This window comes from Suncus etruscus, chromosome 8 (genome assembly GCF_024139225.1).
Source record: "Suncus etruscus isolate mSunEtr1 chromosome 8, mSunEtr1.pri.cur, whole genome shotgun sequence".
Taxonomy (NCBI): domain Eukaryota; kingdom Metazoa; phylum Chordata; class Mammalia; order Eulipotyphla; family Soricidae; genus Suncus; species Suncus etruscus.
Genome location: NC_064855.1, coordinates 64,418,494 through 64,442,569, shown reverse-complemented (window position 1 = coordinate 64,442,569; position 24,076 = coordinate 64,418,494). Strand labels below are relative to the sequence as shown.

Genomic DNA, 24,076 nt, shown 5'->3' with positions numbered 1-24,076 from the left:
AAAACTTGTGTTATGGAAATCCCAGGTCTCTCAGACAAACCTTTGCCATTTCCCAGCATGCAAGGAACTTGTGGATGCAGGCATACCATTCAGTGATGAGAAATATGTTGATGCTATTTTTAAGCTAGAGAAGGAATTTGATCACAGATTGCAGACTTCAAAAAGCACAGAGCCACTTTCTACATTTTTGTGGATCCCTTTTCCTTTGATGTGCAAGATGCCCCTCCTGTGCTTCAAATGGAGCTCATTGACCTGCAATGCAACTCTGATCCCAAAGCCAAGTTCAGGGAGATTAGTGGAAAAGCAGACATGCAGGGGCAATTTTTGAGAGAATTGCCCTCCAGCTTCCCTGAGCTTTCCTGAATGTTCAAGTGTACCATGTGCCTTTTTGGGAGGACATATTTGTGTGTAAAGTTATTCTCCACATTGAACTTCAATAAGTCAAAGTACAGGTCTAGACTTAATGATGATCATCTTCAAGCTATACTGAGGGTCTCAACTGCTTCCTCTCTAAAGCCAAATGTGGTTCAGATTTGTGAGAAGAAGCACTGTCATATCTCTGGCAGCAAGGAATAGGCAAATATGCCAAGTTCAGAAGAACTGTTCATGATCTTCACTCAATGTTCTATTCATATTCAGAAGAAATAATTAAAACTGTTAATAATGACGTTTGAGGATTTTTTTTTTTTGAGTGTGAAATCCCTTATGTGGCTCTGCCTCATCCCGACTTTGTCTCCTGCGGCCCCCAGGTAAATTGAGTTTGAGATCCCTGGATTACAGGATTTTTTCCCCTTAAAATCGTTGCCCTCTATTGGTAATAAAGGAGACTTCCAACATTAGGACACAGTATCACCTGGTAGAGTAATAGAGGCTAACCCAAATATATAAGCAGTAAAAAACTGCAAGCAACCATTGCCAAAATAAGATAGAATTCTTCAAAGAAAATGACATGTCTGTAGAGGGCAAATATAAAGACACAGAACTTAGAAGGTAATAGAAAAATAATGAAGAAGAAACATCATAACAAAAATGAACAAGCTTAGATAATCTGAACAGCTGGAGAAACAGGTCTGAGCTATCAAGAAAAGAGCTGCAAGGAGTGATCTGCTAAGAACACTGAATATACTTAAAAGAAACAGAAATACTGGGTAAAAAGGGTACTCTGAATGAAATTCACTCTAGCATGGAAAACATGAGATAGATTCAGTCTTGCAAAGGAAAGATGATCAAGATAAAATAATAGTAATGGTTCAAATAAATGAGGAATGCAAACATGAATTAGAAAAATAAAGAACGTATAGGTGAAATCAAAGACTCCATTAGAAGGTAGACACAGGTAGTTATAGGAGTCCCAGGGAGTAAAGTGAGACAGAAGGGAGCACAGACCATATTCAAAGAAATATTAGTTGAGAATTTCCCAAGTCCAATGCAAGAACTAATCAAAGAATTTCTAGGAAACTGAGAACACAGTTTCTATATTAATCTAGAACTATTGGCAAAATACATTATTGCTCTCATCAAACTAGATAATAAAATATAGTAGTGGAAACCAGAGGAAAAAAAGGAAAATAACATTCAAAGGTTTGAGCCTCAATTAAAATTTCATCAGACTTTCATGAACTGTTTTTCTTAGCAAAAAGCCTACAGTTTATAAGAGAGCAGAATGACATAAGCACACTAATAAAATAGAAAATTGCCAAATCAAAAGTACTTTACCTGAGAAAATTGTCATTCAAAAATAATGGAATGATAGACTTTTTCAGATAAGGAAAAGCTAAGGGAGTTTTCCACCACCACCAGATCTATGTTATAAGAAATACCTGAAAGAAGTTTTTCACAAAAAAAAGGGGAAAAAAGACCACAAAAATCCTAGCAAGGAAATTAAATTAAAATGTGGCAGCAAAATCTTTATCTTTATAAAAACATCAAAATATAGGGGCCGGTGAGGTGGCACTAGAGGTAAGGTGTTTGCCTTGCAAGCACTATCCAAGGAAGGACCACGGTTCGATCCCCCGGCGTCCCATATGGTCCCCCCAAGCCAGGGGCAATTTCTGAGCGCTTAGTCAGGAGTAACCCCTGAGCATCAATGGGTGTGGCCCAAAAAACCAAAAAAAAATAAAAAATAAAAAAAGATATATATATTAAAGGAGATGGAGAAAAAGAGAACAGAACCAATCAAATGCTGACACACACATACACATGCTATCTATGTATGGCAGCACACCAAAAAAGACATTTTTAAATATAGAAAGTACAATACAACCCTAAAGATAAACATAAAACAAAAATCTGGAACACAGATATTTAGATGAAAAAATGAAGAGAATTTTTAGGGTAAATCTATCATGTGAAAGGCAAAGAAATGGGACAAAAACAAGAGAAATATTATACTAAAAAGCAACACAGAATGACAAAACGTCCCATGTATCAATAATCAAATAAGTGTGAAAAGTCTGAACTCATCAATCAAAATGCAGAATGGATAGATTTAAAAACAAAATAGGAGAAGCTAGGGAGAAAGAGCACTGACCTTTCATGTAGCCAACTCAAGTTCAATCCCCAGCATCCCATATGGTCCCCTATCCACCTTGAGTGATTCTTGAGTGCAGAACCAGGAGTAAGCTCTAAGCACTACCTTTCATGTAGCCAACTCAAGTTCAATCCCCAGCATCCCATATGGTCCCCTATCCACCTTGAGTGATTCTTGAGTGCAGAACCAGGAGTAAGCTCTAAGCACTACCAAAAACAAATAACAAACTAACAAATAGGAGAATTTATCTTGGTGCTGGGGAGATAAACCCAAGTGTTGAAGCACATGCCTAGACTGTCCAAGATACTGACTTTGATCTATATAACATATTCTTACAAATAACTGTCCTGACTCAGTCACACATAGCCCTGTGGCCCTCAAGAACTGGCTGAGCCATACTACTTTGCCAGTCTGAGAACCATTGAGCCTGCAGCACTTGGTCAAGCATCATCAAAGGTAGCCCCAGATTCCCCAAGCTCTGCTGAGGGTAGTTCCTAATTATAAGAAAAATAGAATCCATCTATCTATATACTATCCATGTGAGAGTCTCAGATACTGTAAAATTGGGTGAGATTATAGTAAGATGTTCCAAGTAACACAAAGAAAAGATTAAGAACCACTAGTTTCATATTTAATACAACAGGATTTCAACTATAAAAGGTAAAGAGACAAAGCCATATATAAACAATGACAAAGAGCTCTGTCCAGCAAGAAAATATCAACAGTCTTCAAGAGATTCACCCAACAAGGTTACACACACACACACACACGCACACACACACACACACTCACACACACACGCGCACACACACACACACACTCACACACACACGCGCGCGCATGAGTTGCTTCTTTGAAAAGAATAACATTGATAAACTTGATATGCTGGTTCATTCCTTTTGTTCATTTTGTTCATTCCTATTCACAAGCATTTACAGTTCAGAAGCACTTACTGGTTATCAGATATAACAAAGATTCAAGCAGACACAGCTGATGCCTTGTACATCTTATGCTAAATATATGCATTAATCAAGTAACTACACAAATGGCACCTCTGACAATTCAGAGAAAGGGTACTCAGTATGACAAGCATATAATCCAGAGACATGAACTGTTAGATGAAAGAAGACTTCCTCAAGGAAGTAAAAAATTAACTGTGGTCTAATGGTGAGAATTAAATAGCTGAAGAGAGAAAGATAGTTCATCCAAGCACAAGGGATTGAAAAGGGGCCATGAAAGCTGAAATATCAAGAAGACAGAAGTTATTTAAACAAAGGCTGTGGTGAACACAGCAGAACCAGCAGGTTCCTCTGGCTATATTAATTTTTTAACTTTATTATTGATTAATTGATGTTACTGGGCCACACCTGGCAGCACTCAGAGGTTACTCCTAGCTCTACACTCAGAAATTGCCCCTGGTACGCTGGGGCACCACATAGGATGCTGGGAATTGAACTAAGTCCCTCCCAGGTCAGCCACATGCAAGGCAAACGCCCTACAGCTGTGCTATCTCTCTGTCCACTATATTAAGTATTTTAACTAGTGTCCTACAAGCCAAAAATAGTCACTGAGTTATTTAGAAATGGATATGACATGATATGGTTGTATTTTGAAAAGTTTCTTCTACCTCTAATATGGAAAATAGACTAAAGGAAGCTGAGTGGATATGAGATAACCAATCAGGGTGGTAAACTGAGAAAGCCAAGAAGGAGATGATGGAGCAGGGTAATGGTGGTGGGTAATGATGGTATGAAAATTATGATAAAGACAAGCAGAAGCAGAGAATTACTGGGGGAATAAAAATTAGCAATTGATAACTTTGACAGACTAAACAGGAAAGGAAAAAAGAGTTTACACAACCTAGCCATTCAATGAAGTATGCAAAGTCTACAGCTACTAAAATAAGTCAAACTTAGAAACCACGTCTGCAAGGAAAAGCATGATGTGACTGGTATCTGGTAACTATGAGGAATTCCTTAGAGGTATCAACAAGAAATATTAAGAAGAAAGTTGGAGGAGCCAGAGTCACTGCATAGCAGGCAAGGGCATTTGCCTTGCATGAATAGGTTCAATCCCCAGCATCCCAATTGGTCTCAATTAGTGCCACAAGAATTCCTGGGTGCAGAGCCAAGAGTAACCCTGAGCATCGTTAGAGTGAGTCCAAAACCATAAATAAATAAACAAATAAATAAAGAGAAAGAGGGAGGAGTGAGAGGTGGAGGAGGGCAAGGAAGAGAAAGAAGAGAAGGGAAAGGGGCAAAGGGAGGGGGAGGGGAGTGGGGGAGAGGAAAAGGAGGAGGAGGAGAAGACGATGATGAGAACTGGAAAGGAACTAGGATGTTCTAGACTTAAAAAGGTGCTTGGTGAAATAGTGTTAAGAATTTCAAACTACAAGTGTATTTGCAGAATAGTTCTAATGTTTATGGAAAAGGCTGATATTTTAATTGTACACTTTAAACTTTGATGCATTCGGTTATTTTAGAGTTCCAGTTTGAGGAAAACAAAAGCTTTGTAACCTTTTCTCAATTTTTTTAAGACAAAGAACCCAGAAATGTTACCCCTCACCCAATTCTATATGCTAATCTTACCTGAGTGGTCAGCCACACCAACAGCTGGGAGAGGTCTTCAATTGGTAATTAATGAGTTGTCTGGGGGGAGAGGGAGAAAGCATATGCAACTAGGATGGAGAAGAACAGGAAAGAGGCTGCTTAGCTTAGAAGCCATGTGAGGAATATACACATGGCGGGTAGGACCTTGTAATAAAGCTGGATTTCTCCTGAAACTTCAACTGATGCCTGTGGATCATTTCTCCGCCGTTATCCTAAAACCTGCAGACCCGCCAGGCAAAGAGGCTGCAGGTGCCAGGCCAAGCAAGAAAGGCCTCTCCCACCACAGCAGGACTAATATATTTTATATTTAAACAACAGATGACGATGACAACAACAACGATGACAAATTCCATCAGATTTTAAAGTGCTCAGGACACAGCCTATTATAGAAACAGACAATAAAGGACCAGGAAACAGGAAAACCAGGAGAGTCATGTATCATGGGTGCATATAAAAAAATTTTATTTCAGGAAGAAAAAAAAGAACAAGCTAAATGCAGCAGGGAGGTCGATCAAGATTTTATCTTTTTTGTTGGACAAATCCAAATGGAGCTCTTTTATGACCTAAAATTAGAGCTGTTTAGACAGATTGTTGGTATTGGAAGTCATATTTAAGTGCTCTGAGTAATTATAAAAGGAAAGGCAAGGAAATAAAGAAATATAGAAAACTTTTGAGAAGTATGATGACAGAATGAAAAATTATATCATGTGATATTTAGGATTTTATTAATAAAAGGAAACTTGGAGTGTTTTAAACAGGAACTGAAGTGTTTCAATCAGAAGAATTCAGGGTAATGAGAGATTACAAAGGTATTAAACAAAGGGCAACAAACCTGGAATACAATACACTAATCAGTTCTCATCCACTGCCTTTCTGAAGCAGAGCTCCACTCATTGTTTTTGGGAGGGGTATCACACACCCCTCAGTATTCAGGGGTTACTCCTGCCTCTACACTCAGAAATCGCTCCTGGCAGGCTCAGGGGATCATATGTGATGCTGGGATTCGAACCAGGGTCTGTGCTGTGTTGGCACATACAAGGCAAAACAACTTACAGCTGTGCTATCTCTCCAGCACCAGAGCTCACTCTCGACATGACCAAGAGATGTGGCCACTTTCTAAAATGTCTCTCTAAAATCATCCTTTGTGGCAGATGACTCATTGCTGCTCACACAGACATGGTTACTGTCTGCTATGTGTAGACTAAAATCTACTGGATCTCCTGAGCACCAGAGTTATGAGCAATATGGGTATACCCTCAGATACTGGTTCTCTCTCTGTCTCTCTCTGTCTCTCAGTCTCTCTCTGTCTCTGTCTCTCTGTCTCTCTCTGTCTCTGTCTCTCTCTGCCTCTCTCTGTCTCTCTTTCTCTGTCTCTCTGCCTCTCTCTCTCTCTCTCTCTCTCTCTCTCTCTCTCTCTCTCTCTCTCTCTCTCTCTCTCTCTCTCTCTCTCACTTAGTTTTTGGGCCACACCCAGCAGCGCTCAGGGGTTACTCCTGGTGATGCACTCAGAATTCACTCCTGGCAGGCTTGGGGGACCATATAGGATGCTGGGGATCAAACCCGGGTCCATTCCAGGTTGGCCACATGCAAAGCAAATGTCCTACCACTGTGCTATCACTCTGGCCCCCAAGTACTGGTTCTCTATATTAGTTTAAAGCTTGTGTCAAGAGAGCCTTCAAAAATTCAAAATTGCCATAGAGGTAGATGAAATGTATCCAATGACATTATTGAAGAACCAGGATTGCCTTTGAGAGAGTCTAAGGTCAATGATGTACATAAACACTGAAGGCATAATAACTCCCTAAACAGGCATTTTCTTGGACAAAACCATCTTCTATTACTTATTTTATATGAATAAACAGTAAAAAAAACTGTCACCTCAGTAGCTGTAAAAATCTTTGAGACTGTTTTCTATGCAAAGAAAATGTATATATGTATATATACATATACATTAGATATGTATACATATTTAGGTTTATTGTAACCTAGTACAAGCTAAGGGGAATAAATACTTAACAATCTTTAAAAGAAACTCCTTGGGCCAGAGATAAGAGTTGCAAAAGGATTAAGATTGCCTTGTACCCAGTAGACTCTGGTTCACTCCCCAGCACCACATGGTTCTCTGAGCAGGGAACAATTCTCAAGCACAGAACAACCCTCAAGCATTAACAGGCATGTCCCCAAATCCCAATAAATAAATAAATAAATAAATAAATAAATAAATAAATAAATAAATAAATAAATAAATAAATAAATAAATCTAGTAAATTGAATGCCATGATTTGAATTAACTCCAAAACAGAGGTCTTCTGAAGTAGAATTAGAGTGTCACAACTAATACAGAAAATAGTGAAGTTGTGTAACAGCTTAAAAGTTGGCTCTAGAGATTCAAAAAGGTTCCAAGTTCACATTTCTTTAAACCTAAAACTTCTTGAGGTTTTGTTCAAGTCCTCCCTCTGTTGACCTCATCATTAGCAATTATTCATGTATGAGATTCCACTAAAAAACCTAGAAAGTATGGAAATTCCAGAAGCAACATCAATTCTTTGTGAAATATAAAATGTAGAATGCATCAAGCTACCTGACAAGTGGATGTGTGCTATTTCTGAGTTGACCAAGGTGAAGATTTTCAAATACTTTCAATCAAGAGTGACTGGACATGAAACTCAACCTGGATATAACCTAAGTGTTTTATTCATAGCTTACTTGTCATCACTGTAGAACATGACTTCACCATTTGGGTTCAGTCCCTGTAGGCTTATTATAATCCGCAGCAATAAACAACTCACCCAAAACACTATGTTACATTAAACACTTGAATTTCCTCAGATTCTATTTTTAACCTTTTTAGCACATTAAGAAAATGAGGGCTGAAGAGAGAGTATAGCAGGTAGGGCACTTTTCTTGCATAGGTTAGATTCCTGACACCCTATTCAGTACCCCCGGTCCCACTAGGAGTGATTTCTAAGCACAGTCAGAAGAAGCCTTCGACACCCCTGGGTGTGCCCTGCAAAAAAAAGATTGGAAGAAAGAAAGAAAGGAAGGGAAGAAGGGCGGGAGGAGTTAGATAGATGGAATAACAGAAGCTTCCAATCAAGTTACCATATGAGGATTAGATTCTTGCATTTAGGCCAGACTGGTGATGGGAAGAAAGGAAGCTAATACAATAAGAAAACGTATCCAGGTGTCAGAGAACACTTAACTAACATTATAACAACCTATCCAAAATATAATATAATTCTGAGGAAAGTGGTAGTAGATGCAAGAGTCTGGTGGGGCTATTCCAGGATCAACTAAGTACTCAGGGGTCGCTCCTGGTTGTGTTCACAGGACCCTATGTGCCACCAGGATTGAACCTAGACTACTGACAAAGCATGTGTTCCATGTCTCTAGCCTTTTGGTCCCTTTTACAATTCTTTTTTTTTTAAATATATATTTTTATTTAAGCAACATGATCATATTTGGGTTACAGTCCTAACCAGAACACCCCCCTTCTCCAGTGCAACATTACCCCCTCCCCCTCTCCCCTTCCCATCCCCTGCCTGTATTCAAGACAGGCATTCTACTACAGTAATTTGTTTTTAAGTTCAGTAAGTTGTATTTTTTTCCTTAAAGGATAAGAGTAAAAAAAAATATAGTAAAGGTATGATAGTGGCAATCGCCAATATTTGCATAGGTCCAGAAAAATGGAGAAAATGAAAAAAAAAATCCTTGACCTGATTACAAAAAGGCCTCATCCCAGAAGTTTATTGGCATAAGACAGACTCTGGGTTCCAGGCATACCAGTCTATCCAACTCCAGTCATTCTCAAGGTCCCGGTGAAACTTTTTCACACTTTAGCTATTGTTGGTATCAGACTCATATTTAAAGACTCTGGATTCTGTGCATTTCTTTCATTGATGTCAGGCTGATGTGGAGCATCCTCTAGTTTCAGCATATCATTAAATGCGGAGTGATCTGCCCTGCATGCAGACTGTTGCTGAGTCGTCTGGGTGTTGGGAGCACTCTTTGGAGTAAGTCAATGCCAAAGCAGTGGTAGGTTCTCTCTGATAGAAGCTTGGATCCTGGTAATGTTATAGATAATTGTGGTTGTTTCCATAGATGGTATCCATTGTTCAGGTGTGTGTGGGTGATGCCCATTCTTCTGAGGCCTGAGCCAAATCATTATGCCAATGTTCAGGGTAAAAGGCCTAATTACATTATCAAATTTGGTTCCCATCTCTATTAGATAAGAACTTGTTTGCATGTATATTATTTTCCCATTTTAATGTGCCTATGCAAAAGAGAAGCAATGCCACAAGATATTGTTGGTGCATCTGGGGGCCGAAGAATAAAGTCCAACATTTCCCGTAACTTGGTATAAACGTAAAATCTATACAGAGTTACTCTTATACCAGTATTGCTTATAAAACAGATCACACAGGGGGAAAATCAAACAATCAAATAACTAATCTAGTGGGCAAAATTGTCACTATATGAGGATATTCGAAAAGAGTTATAGATGTTAAGGGAATACATCTGAGATATACAAAAGAGATACATGTGACCCTTTTATGTTTTAAAAAGAAAAAAAAAACAAGGGTATTTGAAGACAACAGGTGATAGTTGAGTTTGAGACATGTTTTGCAGCATTACGGAACCCTATATTGTCCTTGAAATAGGGGTTTTGATGAAGCTGGTTCCGGTATCATGCAACAGTCCATAGTTTGATGGGGCATGAGGGGCCACCAAGCATGGGTCAACAGGCGTGTTGGTTGCAGTTATTTGTAGAGGCATGAGCTGGGGACCGAGAGGGTGTCTTTGAGGAGCTGGATGGTGGTGTTGGGGCAGAAGGTCAGTCTTGGCGTCTACCCAATTAGTAACTGAGGATAAGGAGGGTTGAATAAGGGGAAGATAATGGTTCAGGGTTTGGGTATGAGGAGGTAGGAGAGACACAGGGGTGAGGGGAGAGGCAACACATAAAAGACTAGACAATAAAGGTCAATTTGAGTGTTTTATCAAAATCTTGGGCATCCTGATTCTATTCCTAGGAAAAGTCTAGGATCAGGAACGTTTTTGGATAATGCTTTAAAAAGTTTTGAAAAATAGTATTACTAGCAAACAAAACAGGGGGTCCAATATGCATAGGAGAGGGGTTTCCCTCCTCTGCCCGCCCACCAGGGCCCGAGTTGCCAGGGCCGGCCATGAAGACCCGCCTGGCGTGGGGAGTCCCAGTCTCCTGGACCAAGTGTTCATTCCAGGAGATCTGTGGCCCGCTGTCTGACCAGCAACCCTGACATACCAGATAAAAAGAGGGATGGCTTTCCTGGCATGTGTGCTCTGCTGGGTCCAACTGCGAGCTCCCCTTTTACAATTCTAATATTTTTATTTTCCCCTAGGGAATTTTAAATCATTCTTTTAATACCTTTGGACACCTTATTCTAAAGGCATCATATTATACGTTCACAAAACTGTTTCTTAATAGTAATAGAAACTCAGAAAAATATAGATATAACATTATGAAGTGTAAGGAATTAAATAATATCTTTTTCAACATTAATGTCTACCTGGAACCTCAGGGTTCCACCATATTGGAAAGAAGGTCTTTGCAGATGTAACTAGTTAAAATGAGATTTATAGTAGATTAACAGAAAGAGCCCCGAGTCAAAAGGCTGGAAGCCTTCCAAACAGACCCTGTGAATAAAAGTGAAGGGTAAAATTAAGATAGAGGCCCAGTTGGAAGAACACTTTACAGGCCAAGGAATGCCAGAGATTTTTAACAACTCCTAGGAGCTAGAACAAAGGCAAAGAATCACCTACTCCAAAAGAGAAGTCCCCTAAAAGAATATGGCCCCCTCAATTTTTATTTAGGACTTATAGTCCCCCAAACTGCAAGAAAGCAAATTCTGTTCTATTAAGCCTCCCAGTTTATAGAATTTCTTGTGGCAGCTCTGGAAAAGAAACAATCCAGATATTGATATACAGCAACTGGCAATGACTCATTTTGCTCTCATACCAATGCAGGAAAACTATTACACATTCTACAATATCTGATCATTTGAACACAATAAAACATTTGGAGTTTAAGATTCTGGTTTCAGATGACAGAAATACTGATGGTTTGTAGATTTCCTTCTAGTGGATGCTTACAGGTGAATTTTTCCTTTTATTTGAAAAACATATAATTCCTCTCATATAAAATCTACATTCCCCTCCCTTAAAAAAAGCAGCCTTCTGAAAGGGCCACTTTTTTAAAAAATAATTTTTATTGTGACCAAAGTGAATTACGAATCTTTCACAGTAATATTTTAGGCACATAGTGACACTGAATTAGGAACAATCCCACCACCAAAGTTGTCCTCCCTCCACCCCTGTTCCCAGTATGCATCCTATATCCCCTTCTTTGCCCCCCAGGCTGCTAGCATAAGTGGTTCCCTCTGTGTCTAGCTTGTTGTAGATTGGTTATCTATTTTGTTGTCAGTGACTTTGGGTTTGGTGTTTGAGTCTGATCATTTTTTATTTCTACTAAATGTTCATAAGATTGTTTGGTACTGGTACCCTCCATTTTTTCCCCCTCAATTCATGAGGCAGAACAAGATCATTCAAGTTATGTGGTTCTGTTGGGGAAAACCGAAAAAAAAAAAAACTGGGAGGATTCCATCTAGAGGTTATAAATATCAATTTAAAAGAAGAAAGGGAAAAAATAAAAACAAAACAAAAAACAAAAAAAAACTAGCAACTACCAAAAAAAAGCACCCAGCTACTAAAAACAAGCACCATCATATAATAACCATGAGAATGAAAGAAAATACAAGAATAAAAATAATTTAAAAGAAGAAGAAAAGAAAAAGAAAAAAAGAGAGGAAAGAGAAGAAAATGGAAAAAAAAATGAAGGGAGAAGGGCTGGTGTGGCAAGGTTTTGTTTCGTTTTGTGTTTTTGGCATAGGCACAGTAAGTATTGGGGAAATTACAAACAGAATTCTATTGGCCTAAGAGGTACAGGGTTTCTCTGCCCTTGAAGCATACTGTCATGGGAACAAATACAGGCTCCAAACACACTCATTGAAAAGGGTCACTTTTTATTTTTATGCTTCAAAACAAATTCTTTTTTTTTTTATAATATCTTTAAACACCCTGTACATCCACGTATAGGAAAATTTCATGACTTAACCTCCTGACAGCTGCATAATATTCCACTGTGTATATGTACCACAGTTTCTTTAGCCATTCATCTGTTGAAGAGCATCTTGGTTGTTTCCAAAATCTGGCTATTGTAAATAGTGCTGCAATGAATATAGGTGTGAGGAAGGGATTTTTGTATTGTATTTTTGTGTTCCTAGGGTATATTCCTAGCAGTGGTATAGCTGAATCATGTGAGATCTCAATTTCCAGTCTTTTGAGGAACCTCCATATTGTTTTCCATAAGGGCTGGACTAGATGGCATTCCCACCAGCAGTTTTAAGAGTTCCTTTCTTTCCACAGCCCCACCAGCACTGATTGTTCTTGTTCTTTGTGATGTGTGCCAGTCTCTGTGGTGTGAGATGGTACCTCACCGTTGTTTTGATTTGCATCTCCCTGATGATTAGTGATGTGGAGCATTTTTTTTTTCATGTGTTTTGGCCATTTGTATTTCTTCTTTGAGGATGTGTCTGTTCATTTTTTCTTCCTATTTTTCGATGGGTTAGATGTTTTTTTTTCTTAAGTTCTGTCAGTACCTTGTATATCTTAGATATTAATATTAGCCCCTTAGCTGATGGGTATTGGGTGAACAGTTTCTCCCATTCTGGGGGTGGTCTTTGCATCCTAGTCACTATTTCCTTTGAGGTGCAGAGACTTCTCAGCTTAATATAGCCCCATCTGTGTATCTCTGTTTCAACTTGTTTGGAGAGTGCTGTTTCTTCCTTAAAGATACCTTTAGTCTCAATGTCAAAGAGTGTTTTACCTATGTGTTGTTCTATATACCTTATGATTTCAGGTCTGATATCAAGGTCTTTAATCCATTTGCATTTGATCTTTGTGCAGGGTGTTAGATGGAGATCTGAGTTCGTTTTATTGTAAGTGGCTGAACAGTTGTCCCAACACCACTTGTTGAAGAGGCTTTCCTTGTTCCGTTTTGCATTTATTGCCTCTTTATCAAAGATTAATTGATTGTATGTCTGGGGAGTATTTTCTGAATACTCTAGTCTATTCCACTGATCTGAGGGTCTGTCTTCATTCCAATACCATTCTGTTTCAATGACTATAGCTTTGTATTATCTTGCTTTTAAATTCATATTCATAGTTTCTAGACAGGGGCTCCTCCATCCTATTTTTTTTAACAGAACCATAAAACATGAATCATATCTTGTTCTGCCTCATAAAATGAAGGAAAGAGGAAGGAAGAAAAAAAGTGGATGGTAACAGGGGCAAGCAGTCCCATGAACACTGAGTGGAAATAAAAAATGATCAGACCTAAATACCCAACCCAAAGTCAATGACAATAGAATCAAGAGACCAAAACTACACCAAGCTATATACAAAAGGGACCTGTTACATTAGCAATCCATGGGGCTAAGGGTGGAGATATGAAATGCATGCTGGGAACAGGGGCAAAGGGAGGTAAACACTGTGGTGAAAATTGCCCTGAATCACTTCACTATCTATGTATCTTAAATATAACTGTGAAAGGCTTGTAATTCACACTGGTTTCAATAAAAAGTATTTAAAAAATATAGATACATCTCAATGATGATGCCATTATTCAGTGATGGTTGTTGAAAATTAGTTAAATGGAAATTCTTTCATTACTATGTTGGCATTTCTTCATCAGTCATCACCTTAAATATCTTAGAAAGTCTTCCCTTAGTGGAGCCATTACAAGGAAGGATATAGTTCCAGACAGGGATCCAGTTCTTTTACATAATACTAATTATCCATTATCAAAATTCAACTACCTTTTATACTTTGCAGTCCATTAATTCACTTCCCTGACTCTTTTCTCTCTAAGCATTTCTGGTACTTTCTTACTTTCATTTCCCCCTATATTATACGTTTTGACTGAAATATCTTAACTTATCGTTAGTTCATCAAACTGTAACCCATCTTTAAACTACATTTTATAGCCCATCCCCAATGAGCTATCCCAGATCAATCTTTCCACTTCCTTCCTGACCTTGTTGCGTTGCCAATACCATACCCTGAAAGAACCTCATTACCAGGGTAATTCCTTAGCACCACCAGGTTTGGCAAAAAAAATTAAATTAAATTAAAAAAAAATACCTGTTACCTAAATTTAAAATTTTAAATATAACTTAAAAATCTGGTAGACTATAAGTGAAGCTGTTAAATAAAAACTTATTTTAAAAAATTATATCTCAACCTCATTGCAAAATGGTAAGCCATTTTGCCATTTAATGGGAAGAAGAAAAAGTTAGCCCAATCTCCACCCCAAAAACTGCTTTTTCTTACTACTAAACAATTCACCATTCTTTTTCAAAGCAAATAAATTCTCCAAACTGGCTGCTTACTTGCTGTGCCACATTTCCAATGTGCAAGCCTCCTCTTATTTTGTGACCAAATATTTAGAAAAATGGCCTATATAGGTTTTCTTTCCTTTTATAACTACATAAGTGATTTAAAAAAATACTTAACATTTTAGAGCTGTAGGGTGTTTGCCTTGCATGAAGCCAACCTGGGCCAGACCCAGGTTATATCCCTGGCATCCCATATGGTCCCCTGAGCCTGCCAGGTGCAATTTCTGAGCACCGAGTCAGAAGTAACCTCAAGTGCCACCACATGTGGCCAAAATATTAAAAAATTAAAACCAGCATATTAAATGATTTTTTATTCAGCAAAATAAAGTGAAATAAAGATTCATTTTCTTGCTTTAACTCTTCTTTGTTCTAATAATAGTTTAACCAATCAAATAAGGGAAAGGGACATATTCTGTATTAAAGACATGATCAGATATGCAATTCTGAGAAGACATTTTACTCATGTTCTGTCACTTGTGTAGGGTAGCAGCTGACACCACAGTCAAGCATCTGATCAATGCTGTTCACATAACACATTGCTCAAACACACAGATCCATTAAGTTCAGTCACTGGTTTTATAATGGCCCTTTTTTAGCCATAGGGTACATCAGCAAGTTGAATCTTTTGAGACTAATAACCATCTTTTCTACATCTTACCACAATCTGCCATACTGTGATTTCCACTTTAATTTTGAGAAAAAAAATGAATTTTTCAATTTGAAAAATACTAATAAGTTATTTCATACCACAATGCATACATACATACTATATAGGAAGGCAAGAATTTTAACTGGAAATCTAATTTATGTGTACTTACTGAGATTGTACCATTGTCTAGACCTATGGACAGTCTTCTTGTTTCCGGGTTAAAAGACATGCATGAACATGGAGCTGAAAGAAATGAATATGTTGATGAAATTAACAAAACAATGACTCTCATTGATTCAGGAGTGCTAATAGCTAAAAGTTTGCAGCTATTTTTTGTTCACACTACTTTCTAAAAAATCAATCATTTAACTCCTATTTATCAAAAAATAAAAGCAGTAATTTTACAGCCAACCCCTCATTTTTTAGTTATCCTTTAATGACTCTAACAAGATATTAATTATCAAACAGGACAAGTTCCAAGGAGCTTTGTCTCAAATGTCCTTTTAGTATCCAATACAAATGAAAAATCTTATTATCCCTTTTCCAAATGTTCTCTCTATTGCTCATCTACATTTTGACTAAAAATTGATTTAGAACCTTGACTGACAGAAATCAGTACAACTGATCTTATGTAAATTAATGCATGCTTGGGAATCAAAAGTGCTTGCTAATCAGTTTCCAGGTCCTGACTTATATACCTGTTCCCATGAATAGAAGCCTTTGGACTATTTGTCTCATACTAAGAGTTAATCTAAAGAACAGAACACAGCATCAGCATCATTATTTTGGTTGTTTGTGGGATTTTAAGTGTTTTGGGGGGGAGGTGGTCCACCCCTAGCAACACTCAGGAGTTACTAGTGGTTCTATACTCAGGGGTCATTCCTGGCAGTACTCAGAGACCATATGGTATGGTGGGGATCGAGCCCAGGTTTGCTGCATGCAAGTCAAATGCTCTACCTACTGTGCTATCTATCACTCCAGTCCCACATCAGTTTTAAATATCTCTATTCTCACAAAAGCCCTGTAGAGAATGAAGTATTCATCATAATCAAATCAATATCAAATAGTTTTATTCCTTCTTTTAAGCTTATAATTAGGTGTTCTACCTAAGGTCACATGAGAAAAATAGAGTTGGAGAAGGTTCAGAGGCGTAATTCAAACACAATTGCATTTTCAAATACCTAACTTAGATTATCTTCAAACTATAAAAATATGTCAAGTTCTACTGACAGCTACTTTATAACACAGCAATTAGTAATATTATTTTCATTCTCTATAAAAGAACTTTGGACAATGAAGTCTTCTAAACTTCATGAGGTATTCATTTTTCTCTAATTTCAATCATGTTATATTATTCAGTTTAGTCATAAACAAGATTCCCAAGTGTACACTGCTGAAAAGAACAATCAAATGATATTTGTACACTACCTGTTCTAAGAAAATTAGTCTTACTTGCCCTTAGCCTACAATTATGTTGCAAAACTTCAGGTTTCATAATTCCATAAAATGTGTGTAGAACTAAAATCTAACAGAAGAATATAACTTTAGTTTTAAAAAGGAAAAGAAAACATACATTGAGGTTACAATTACTAAAGCACACACAAACAAAAATAAACATGAAAAAATGTAAACACAGTTCATGTGTTCAAGACAATATTATTTCTCTAACATTGATTGTTTTCTATCCTGTTAAAAGTTTTAATAGCTAACTTCGTTAAGGTATAAACCCAAAGGATTATAGACAGACCAAAACAACCTTATCACTGAAATGCCTGCCTGACCTTATAAAAGTATTTTCTATGTAATTTCCTCCAAAACTCTTGACTGCTTATGCAATAGTTAGAAAACCCATCTTGTGATTTAAAAGACTTTATTTTAATAACACATAGGCTACCAATAAATCTACAGTAGTATTGTATTCCTTTATTTACTCTTATGTTTGCTTTGTACAAAGATTTGAAATGCTTACTAAGTTTTAAATATGTGATATAATTATTACACACATATAAAGTATTATAGATACCACCAAAGAAAGTATAGATTGTGACATAAATTAATTATGAGATCATCAGTTACATAAGTCATCCAAATGTCACCTTAGTTTAAATATAGAGTAAAAAATATATATATATATAGAGAGAGAGAGAGTAAGAAATAAATCAGAATTCTAAAAGAAAATACTTTCCAATAAAAGACCACAAACAAAAGAAATTTCAGAGAAATTCTTGTTCTAGAACTCAAGGTCTGAACCTAAGATGATGCTACACAGGGACTAAACAGCAGAGACAGAATACCACATGAGCTCTCAGATGCCCACAAAAGCACAATCCTTTCAAGCAAATTTCTTTCCCTCCATCCTTTCTTCCTCCTTCCCTCCCTTCTTCCTCCTATCTTTCTTTCATTTCTTCATTTCTCTCTTTCTTCCCCATCTTCTTTTTCTTATGTCCTCTCTCCCTCTCCCTCTTTACCACTCCCTCTCTCCCCCCCTCACACACACACACGATATGAGCTTTAAGTCATTTCCCAATGTGTGACACTCACATAAGAATAAGTACTAGGTTCTTGAAGGCTGGCAGGTTAAAGGAAGCAGAAGTATATTGAAAGGGTATAAAGTGACTGAGGAAATAGCACAGGGTAAGGAGTATTTATTTTATATGTGCCCAACCCCTTCACCCCCAGCACTGGTGTGGCCTGGTGGTCCACACCAGTAAAGTAAAAGGTAAAGTAAAAACTATACAAAGTGGGCTGCAATTTATGCACAATAATAACAAGGGGCCTGAGTGAGAGTACAGCAGGTAGAGCGCTTGCTTTGCACATGGCTGACCTGGCTTCGATACCCACTGACCTTCTGCATGCAAAGCAAATGCTTTACCTCCATGCTATCTTCAGCCCCAATTTTTAATTATTTTATTATTCAACTAATATACAATTAGTTTCTGTCCTTTGCTGGTCAGTTAAACTGTTTATATAAACCAAGTTTCACTGAAGATGTTGATCCTGGAATTGTACTACACTCTACTTTATTATGCAAAAGAAATTATCTGACAGAAGACACTACTCTTCCCAGGATGTTCTGGTGGAAACTTTAAAACTAAGAAAACAATGGTATTTCCATAAATAAAACTTTAGACATCCTGATGAAGGTAAACCTCACAATAAAATATAAAGTGTCCTATCACCACAAAACTAAGATTTAGGTCATGAGTATTATTTCATTCAGTGACAGTATTAGGAAATCAACCCATGCTTAATTTCAATAAAATCACAAATGTCTAGGCTTTAGTATCTGTCAGTAAATCATATTTTAATTTAAATAAGAGATATTATGTGTTCTACAAAAATTAATCATTTGTTTGTTTCAATACAATGGGTTGACATAGTAAAGTATTATCAATTAACCCCTTTTTTCCCCAAGTTTTAAGTTATAGTTACAGGCACAAGTTAGGATCTAAAACTATACATATAAAAATAACACATCATACCATATCAAGCTAAACTATAACTAAATGTTGCAACTGCTCAGATCAGTTAATATTTGTTATCTTTAGTTAAGATAATTCATAATTTAAAGTTTCTTGGACATTTTTTCTCAAAATTATAAAGATCTGATTATATTATTAATTTTGTAATGACAAATAGGTAGTCACCATATTTGTACCAGCCAGCCTCACAGATTTACTCTGTTCTTGAAGGACTTAGAAACCAAACCATGAAAAATCATGGCTACAATGGCAATGCAGCTAAAAGATGGTAATCTTGGTCAGAAAAAGCAGGCCAACCCCCCGCCCTGCCAAAGCCACACCTGCTGCACCCATCACCCATAACTGCCACTTTGCCTATGGCCCTGCTTCACCACTATTCTATGATTCTTTGCAGAGATACCAATCTGACCAAACTCCAAGTTTGCCAGTATTTAGGCTGATATCACCTGGACATTTATGGAGTGAGTGCAGGCACCCTCTTCCCACCCTACTTTCCCGTATTTCCAGGAGACCTGGCAGCCATAACAATACCCAGAAAAGCCACAGTATCAGCATTAGTGATTTGAATTCTTGGACAATGTGGCCACATTTGCAGCCATGAGACATCTACATTTGCTTAATACTGTCATGTCCATAGGGACACATCCATTTAAATGCCAATGTGTAGCTGAAATCACTTAATGTTCAGAAATAAATGAAGTAACAATATTAGCTAGCAACAAGAGTTTACTAAACCTTCTGACAATAACTTAATGTATTTATCTACTCATCTGAAATATAATACTTTTCACAAATTTGCTTGTTGTTGTACTTTTTCTTTTATTTTCCCTCCCCTCCTTTCTTCTTTGTTTTTCTTCTTTAGTTTTTTTAAATAATTTTGCTCTCACTAACCTGGAAATAAATGTATTAAAATCAACTATATCAACTATGTGATACATGCTCTTTTAATAACATAAATTAAATTTAAAAAAAGAAAATACAAATAGTAAAAATGGTATGTATTTTTAATATGACTCTATAGTATAACCTATACTAAAGAGAATACAATAAAGCAAGATTTCATACTAGGAAGCAAGATATTACTTAAATAAAGTATAAATTAAAACAACTACATGAACACTAACTTCTAAATAATACATATAGGTGTACCAGCCTGCCAAGAAATACCCTCAACTGAGTTTTTAAGTACTGTCTAATGGTCACCAAAACAATAGTAAAACAATAAAATTAAGTAATATGAGATAAAGATAAGCTTCAACATGGTTGATTGTACTGTTGACTTTTTTCTAAGCTATCTTTCCATACAGCACTAATCTATCCATATAAACTACCCCCAAAGTTCAATAAACCCAGCCTAAGAGATGGAAAAAACCATCCAACTCTATCTATTCTTAAATTATTCAAAATTCTCCTTTGACTTCACCAGTGGGAAATTTAATGCTTGTAATTAATTTTAAAAAACTCATTTCCAGGGCTGAGCAGAGGTTGGGCATTTGCCTTGCACATGGCTGATCCAGACTGACCATGGTTTGATCCCCCAGTATCCCATATGGTCCCCCATGCCAGGAGCGATTTCTGTGTGCATAGCCAGGAGTAACCCTGAGCGTCACCAGGTGCTGCCCCCCCACCCCCCAAAAAAACTCATTTCTGAAAAAAAAAAAAAACTCATTTCCATGGCCAGAGAAATAGCACAGCAGTAGGGCATATGCCTTGCATGCGGCTGACCCGGGAGGGACCCAATTTGATTCCTGGCATCTCATATGGTCCCTCAGCCTGCCGGGGGCAATTTCTGAGTGCAGACGCCAGGAGTAGCCCCCGAGCCTACTGGGTGTGGCCCAAAAACCGATCAATCAATCAAGTATTTAAAAAAAACTCATTTCCATTCCAGATTTAAAAAAATTATGAAATGGGGCTCAAGGTATAGTATCTATAGTATTTGCACAATGCCAATAACAGATGTGATACTTGGCACTATATAAGGTCCCTGAGCATATATATATGGGAGTAAGCCCTGAGCTTACTTCTGACCAAAGTGTGATCCCAACATTCTATCTCCCCACAATAAAAGGATATGAACATATTAATCATTTTAACTTTCAAAATTCTCAGCTTCAAGTACTGTTATCTTAAAATTACCAATCTAATAAATGGTAAACCAAGGCAGTCATAACCTCACAAATAAGTAAGTCCTGCTGTTACAATCTCCAAGATCCTGATCAAACTTTATAAATATAAAACACTTTGTTTGATAAATCTCATCACCAAATTATTTTTACAAATCTGAGAACAAAAGAAATGAGAGTTTTCTTGTGGGACTTCAGAACAGAGCAAATATAAAGAAGTTCCCCAAAGTAAAACTCAGCAAATGGTAGCATAAATGAAAGCAAGTTCTGGATTCCCACTCAGTAGGAAGCTAGAAGCTATCTGAAATACCTCAATCTTAAACAATATGAATTTTGGAATGAATTTAATATAAACTGTAAGCTTATATTCTAGTGTCATTACTCTATTGGAATTTATTTAATTCATTCTCTTTATTTTGTCCCATAATTTTGAAATGGTTTAAAAATCAAATACAATAAACCAAAAATTAGAAATAAGCAAACAAAACATAAGAAAAAAATCAATATAGGAATATAAGGAAAATTGCAACAAAATTCTACTGGGAAATATATGTTCCCTGTTTCATATTGTCCATCAGTACCAGGTACCAAGTCTTGAAAGCTATTTCTTCTAGTCTTCTTCACCTTGTGATACATATGGAAAATAAGATCTCAACACTCATGGGAATAAACAGAAGTGACTGTCTGGCACTGTTCTGGTTCTCCCTGCCGCTCAGGGAGTAAGTGCTCAACCCTGAACTCTACTTTGGATTATCCTGGACTGCTGCAGCACACTGACTTGGAAACTCTACCTTAGAAAAAGTCAGAAAGGTGTCTGACCTTCCTATCTGATGTCCATTTCATATCTCTTTTCTTCATCTCAAAGGGGTGCTGTACATTATGGTAGACAATTATCTAAAAAATACTCAGTTTGTCTATAAAGTGCACATCAGTATGAGCTGAGGACACAGGAAATAAAGCTGTTCTTGTCAGGTGGGAGAATGAAACACAGATCAGTTATCAGACTGCATATCCTGCATATTGTCAGACTGCATATCCTGCATATTGTCCACCAAAACCAAAACTTTTCTCTTAACCACATTTCTGATCAAATTTAGAAAGTAGACAGCTCAAAATTATGTTTCCCAGTGATAATTAGAGTTTCTATACTTAAAAAGTTCACTGAGCAGAGGTTAAGGTAGCCATAGGTTGTTTGAGACTGAAGGGAATCCAGCCAGACTTTCAGATTGGGAAAATGCCATGTCACCAGGCCTAGCAGCAAGCTGGAAACAAAACAAACAGGTCATTCATTGCTATGTTAGATGTTCCTATTTATTTTTAATCATCTTTGAAAAACCTTGCTCTGTTTTGCTTTGTGACCAAATTCATAAACATTTAGGAGCCAAAATAAATTTCACCCGTCAGCCCTGGCAACAGAATCCACAGAGGTTACCACATATCCAAGATACCCTCAGTTCTCTTAACTTCCTGTTCACTACAATTTTGATAGCCAAGTTGTCTCACCTATAGCCAACAGAAGTTGACAAGGAAGGTACAGACATAATACCCCATACTTGAATAGACTAAGAAAAGTCTCACACGCCTACTAACATGGCTCTGCTTGAGATTGCTCTCTCCCACCCTTTGACTACCCTAACTGCAAACTCAGTTGGTAAAATAAATCTCAAATAACTCAACCATATATGTAGACATGTCTGTGCTTTTCACATATTTTTTTTCTCTCCATAGTGTGATGCAAATGGGGTGGTTGAAATGATATCTCTCTAAAGCCTGGAACAATTAATCACCTTATAGCTCCAGCTCAAACCTCAACATTGTATCTAGTTTCGCAGCTCAGGCAGGTCCCAGCTGGGGAAGCTGCAACCTGATCTTGTCATAGGCAATAGCAACTACCATGTGAGATGCACGAGGGAATAATATTTTTAAAAAACACTCTGATGAGGAAATGCTTGTATTTTTTATACACACACCCATAAAATCAGCTTATGGGAAACAACTAAAACAAGTAATCAACTATTCTAAATTTCCAGGTTTAAAATTACTTTCTTCAGAGTTTTACCTATTTTTCATTTATTTATTTATTTATTTATTTATGAGTTTAGGAACCATATGCAATGATGCTGAGAGCACCTAGATCTGTGCTCAGGAACTACAGAGGGAATAAATCCAGAGCCAGAGATCAAACCTAGGTCAGCCACATGAAAAACCAATTGTCTTAGCCACTGAACTACCACTACAGCCCACACCTTCCATGTCTTGACACTCGCCACATCATCAGTTTGTACTTACTTTGTCTCATCTACCACACTGTACATAGTATAAAGACAGGGATCATACACCTGAGTTAACTGCTATCTCCTTATATGCTGACAGTGTTTAGTATAGAAGAAACTACTTAATATTAAGTAAACTGTCCAAAGAAATTAAATAGGATCAATTTTTCTGCTTTTCTTCTTTAATTACCCTTAGGACTCTAAAAGTATTTTTTTTCTCTTTGTGGGGTAGAGGATGGAGTGCAAGGAGACCTATATCTTCCAAGTGGTCCTGAAGTGACCAGGACCAAAGACTGTTTGAGTCCATAGATGCAATGCTACTCGTTCCCAACAGTGCTGAGGATACATGGGTGACCCCAATGGTGCTGAGGGCTTCCAAGATCTAACCAGTGATCTCTCCAGTGATGCACTCAGAGTTTCTCTGGAGAACATGTAGTGCCAAGAAGAGAATTTTTTTGGTTCTAATTGTTACACTATCTCCTTGCTCCTCAGACTGTTCAATTCAATACCACATGACACCAATAAATGGTTCCATCCTTCTCTTTAAAGACCTCATCAAATCCACAGAGACTGAAGTGACAGGACTTAATTATTTTACCAGGGTTACACTGAGTCACATACCTGCAATTACAATTAATAGAAATACAAAAGTGTGGGCAGTGAATAAGCAAATATGGGTATACTAGTATGTGAAGAAAGTATCTTAAATGCAAAGGCAGACACAGCAAGCTTTCTGGAGTGTTACGATAAAGAGTAAAAACTCCTCCCAGCATCACTTTCCTCCCTCAGTTAAACTCAAGTGCCTTCTACCTTGGTTCCCACCTTTACCGCTGTGATTAATTTTTTGAGGGGTGGTGTTCAGTGGTTACTCTTGGCTCTGCACCCAGGGGTCCATTACTGGCAGTGCTCTGGGAGCCAT

The 24,076-nt window shown here is 37.4% G+C and overlaps 1 protein-coding gene across 1 annotated transcript in view; it reads right to left on the bottom strand.

The window, feature by feature from the left end:
* WDFY2 (WD repeat and FYVE domain containing 2) overlaps nucleotides 1-24,076 on the bottom strand; it is a 236,699-nt gene that overhangs the window by 100,928 nt on the left and 111,695 nt on the right. Inside the window, exon 3 of the mRNA XM_049778481.1 lies at nucleotides 15,449-15,522. Within this exon, the coding sequence (XP_049634438.1) occupies nucleotides 15,449-15,522 (74 nt within the window). The remainder of the gene's footprint in view (nucleotides 1-15,448; nucleotides 15,523-24,076) is intronic.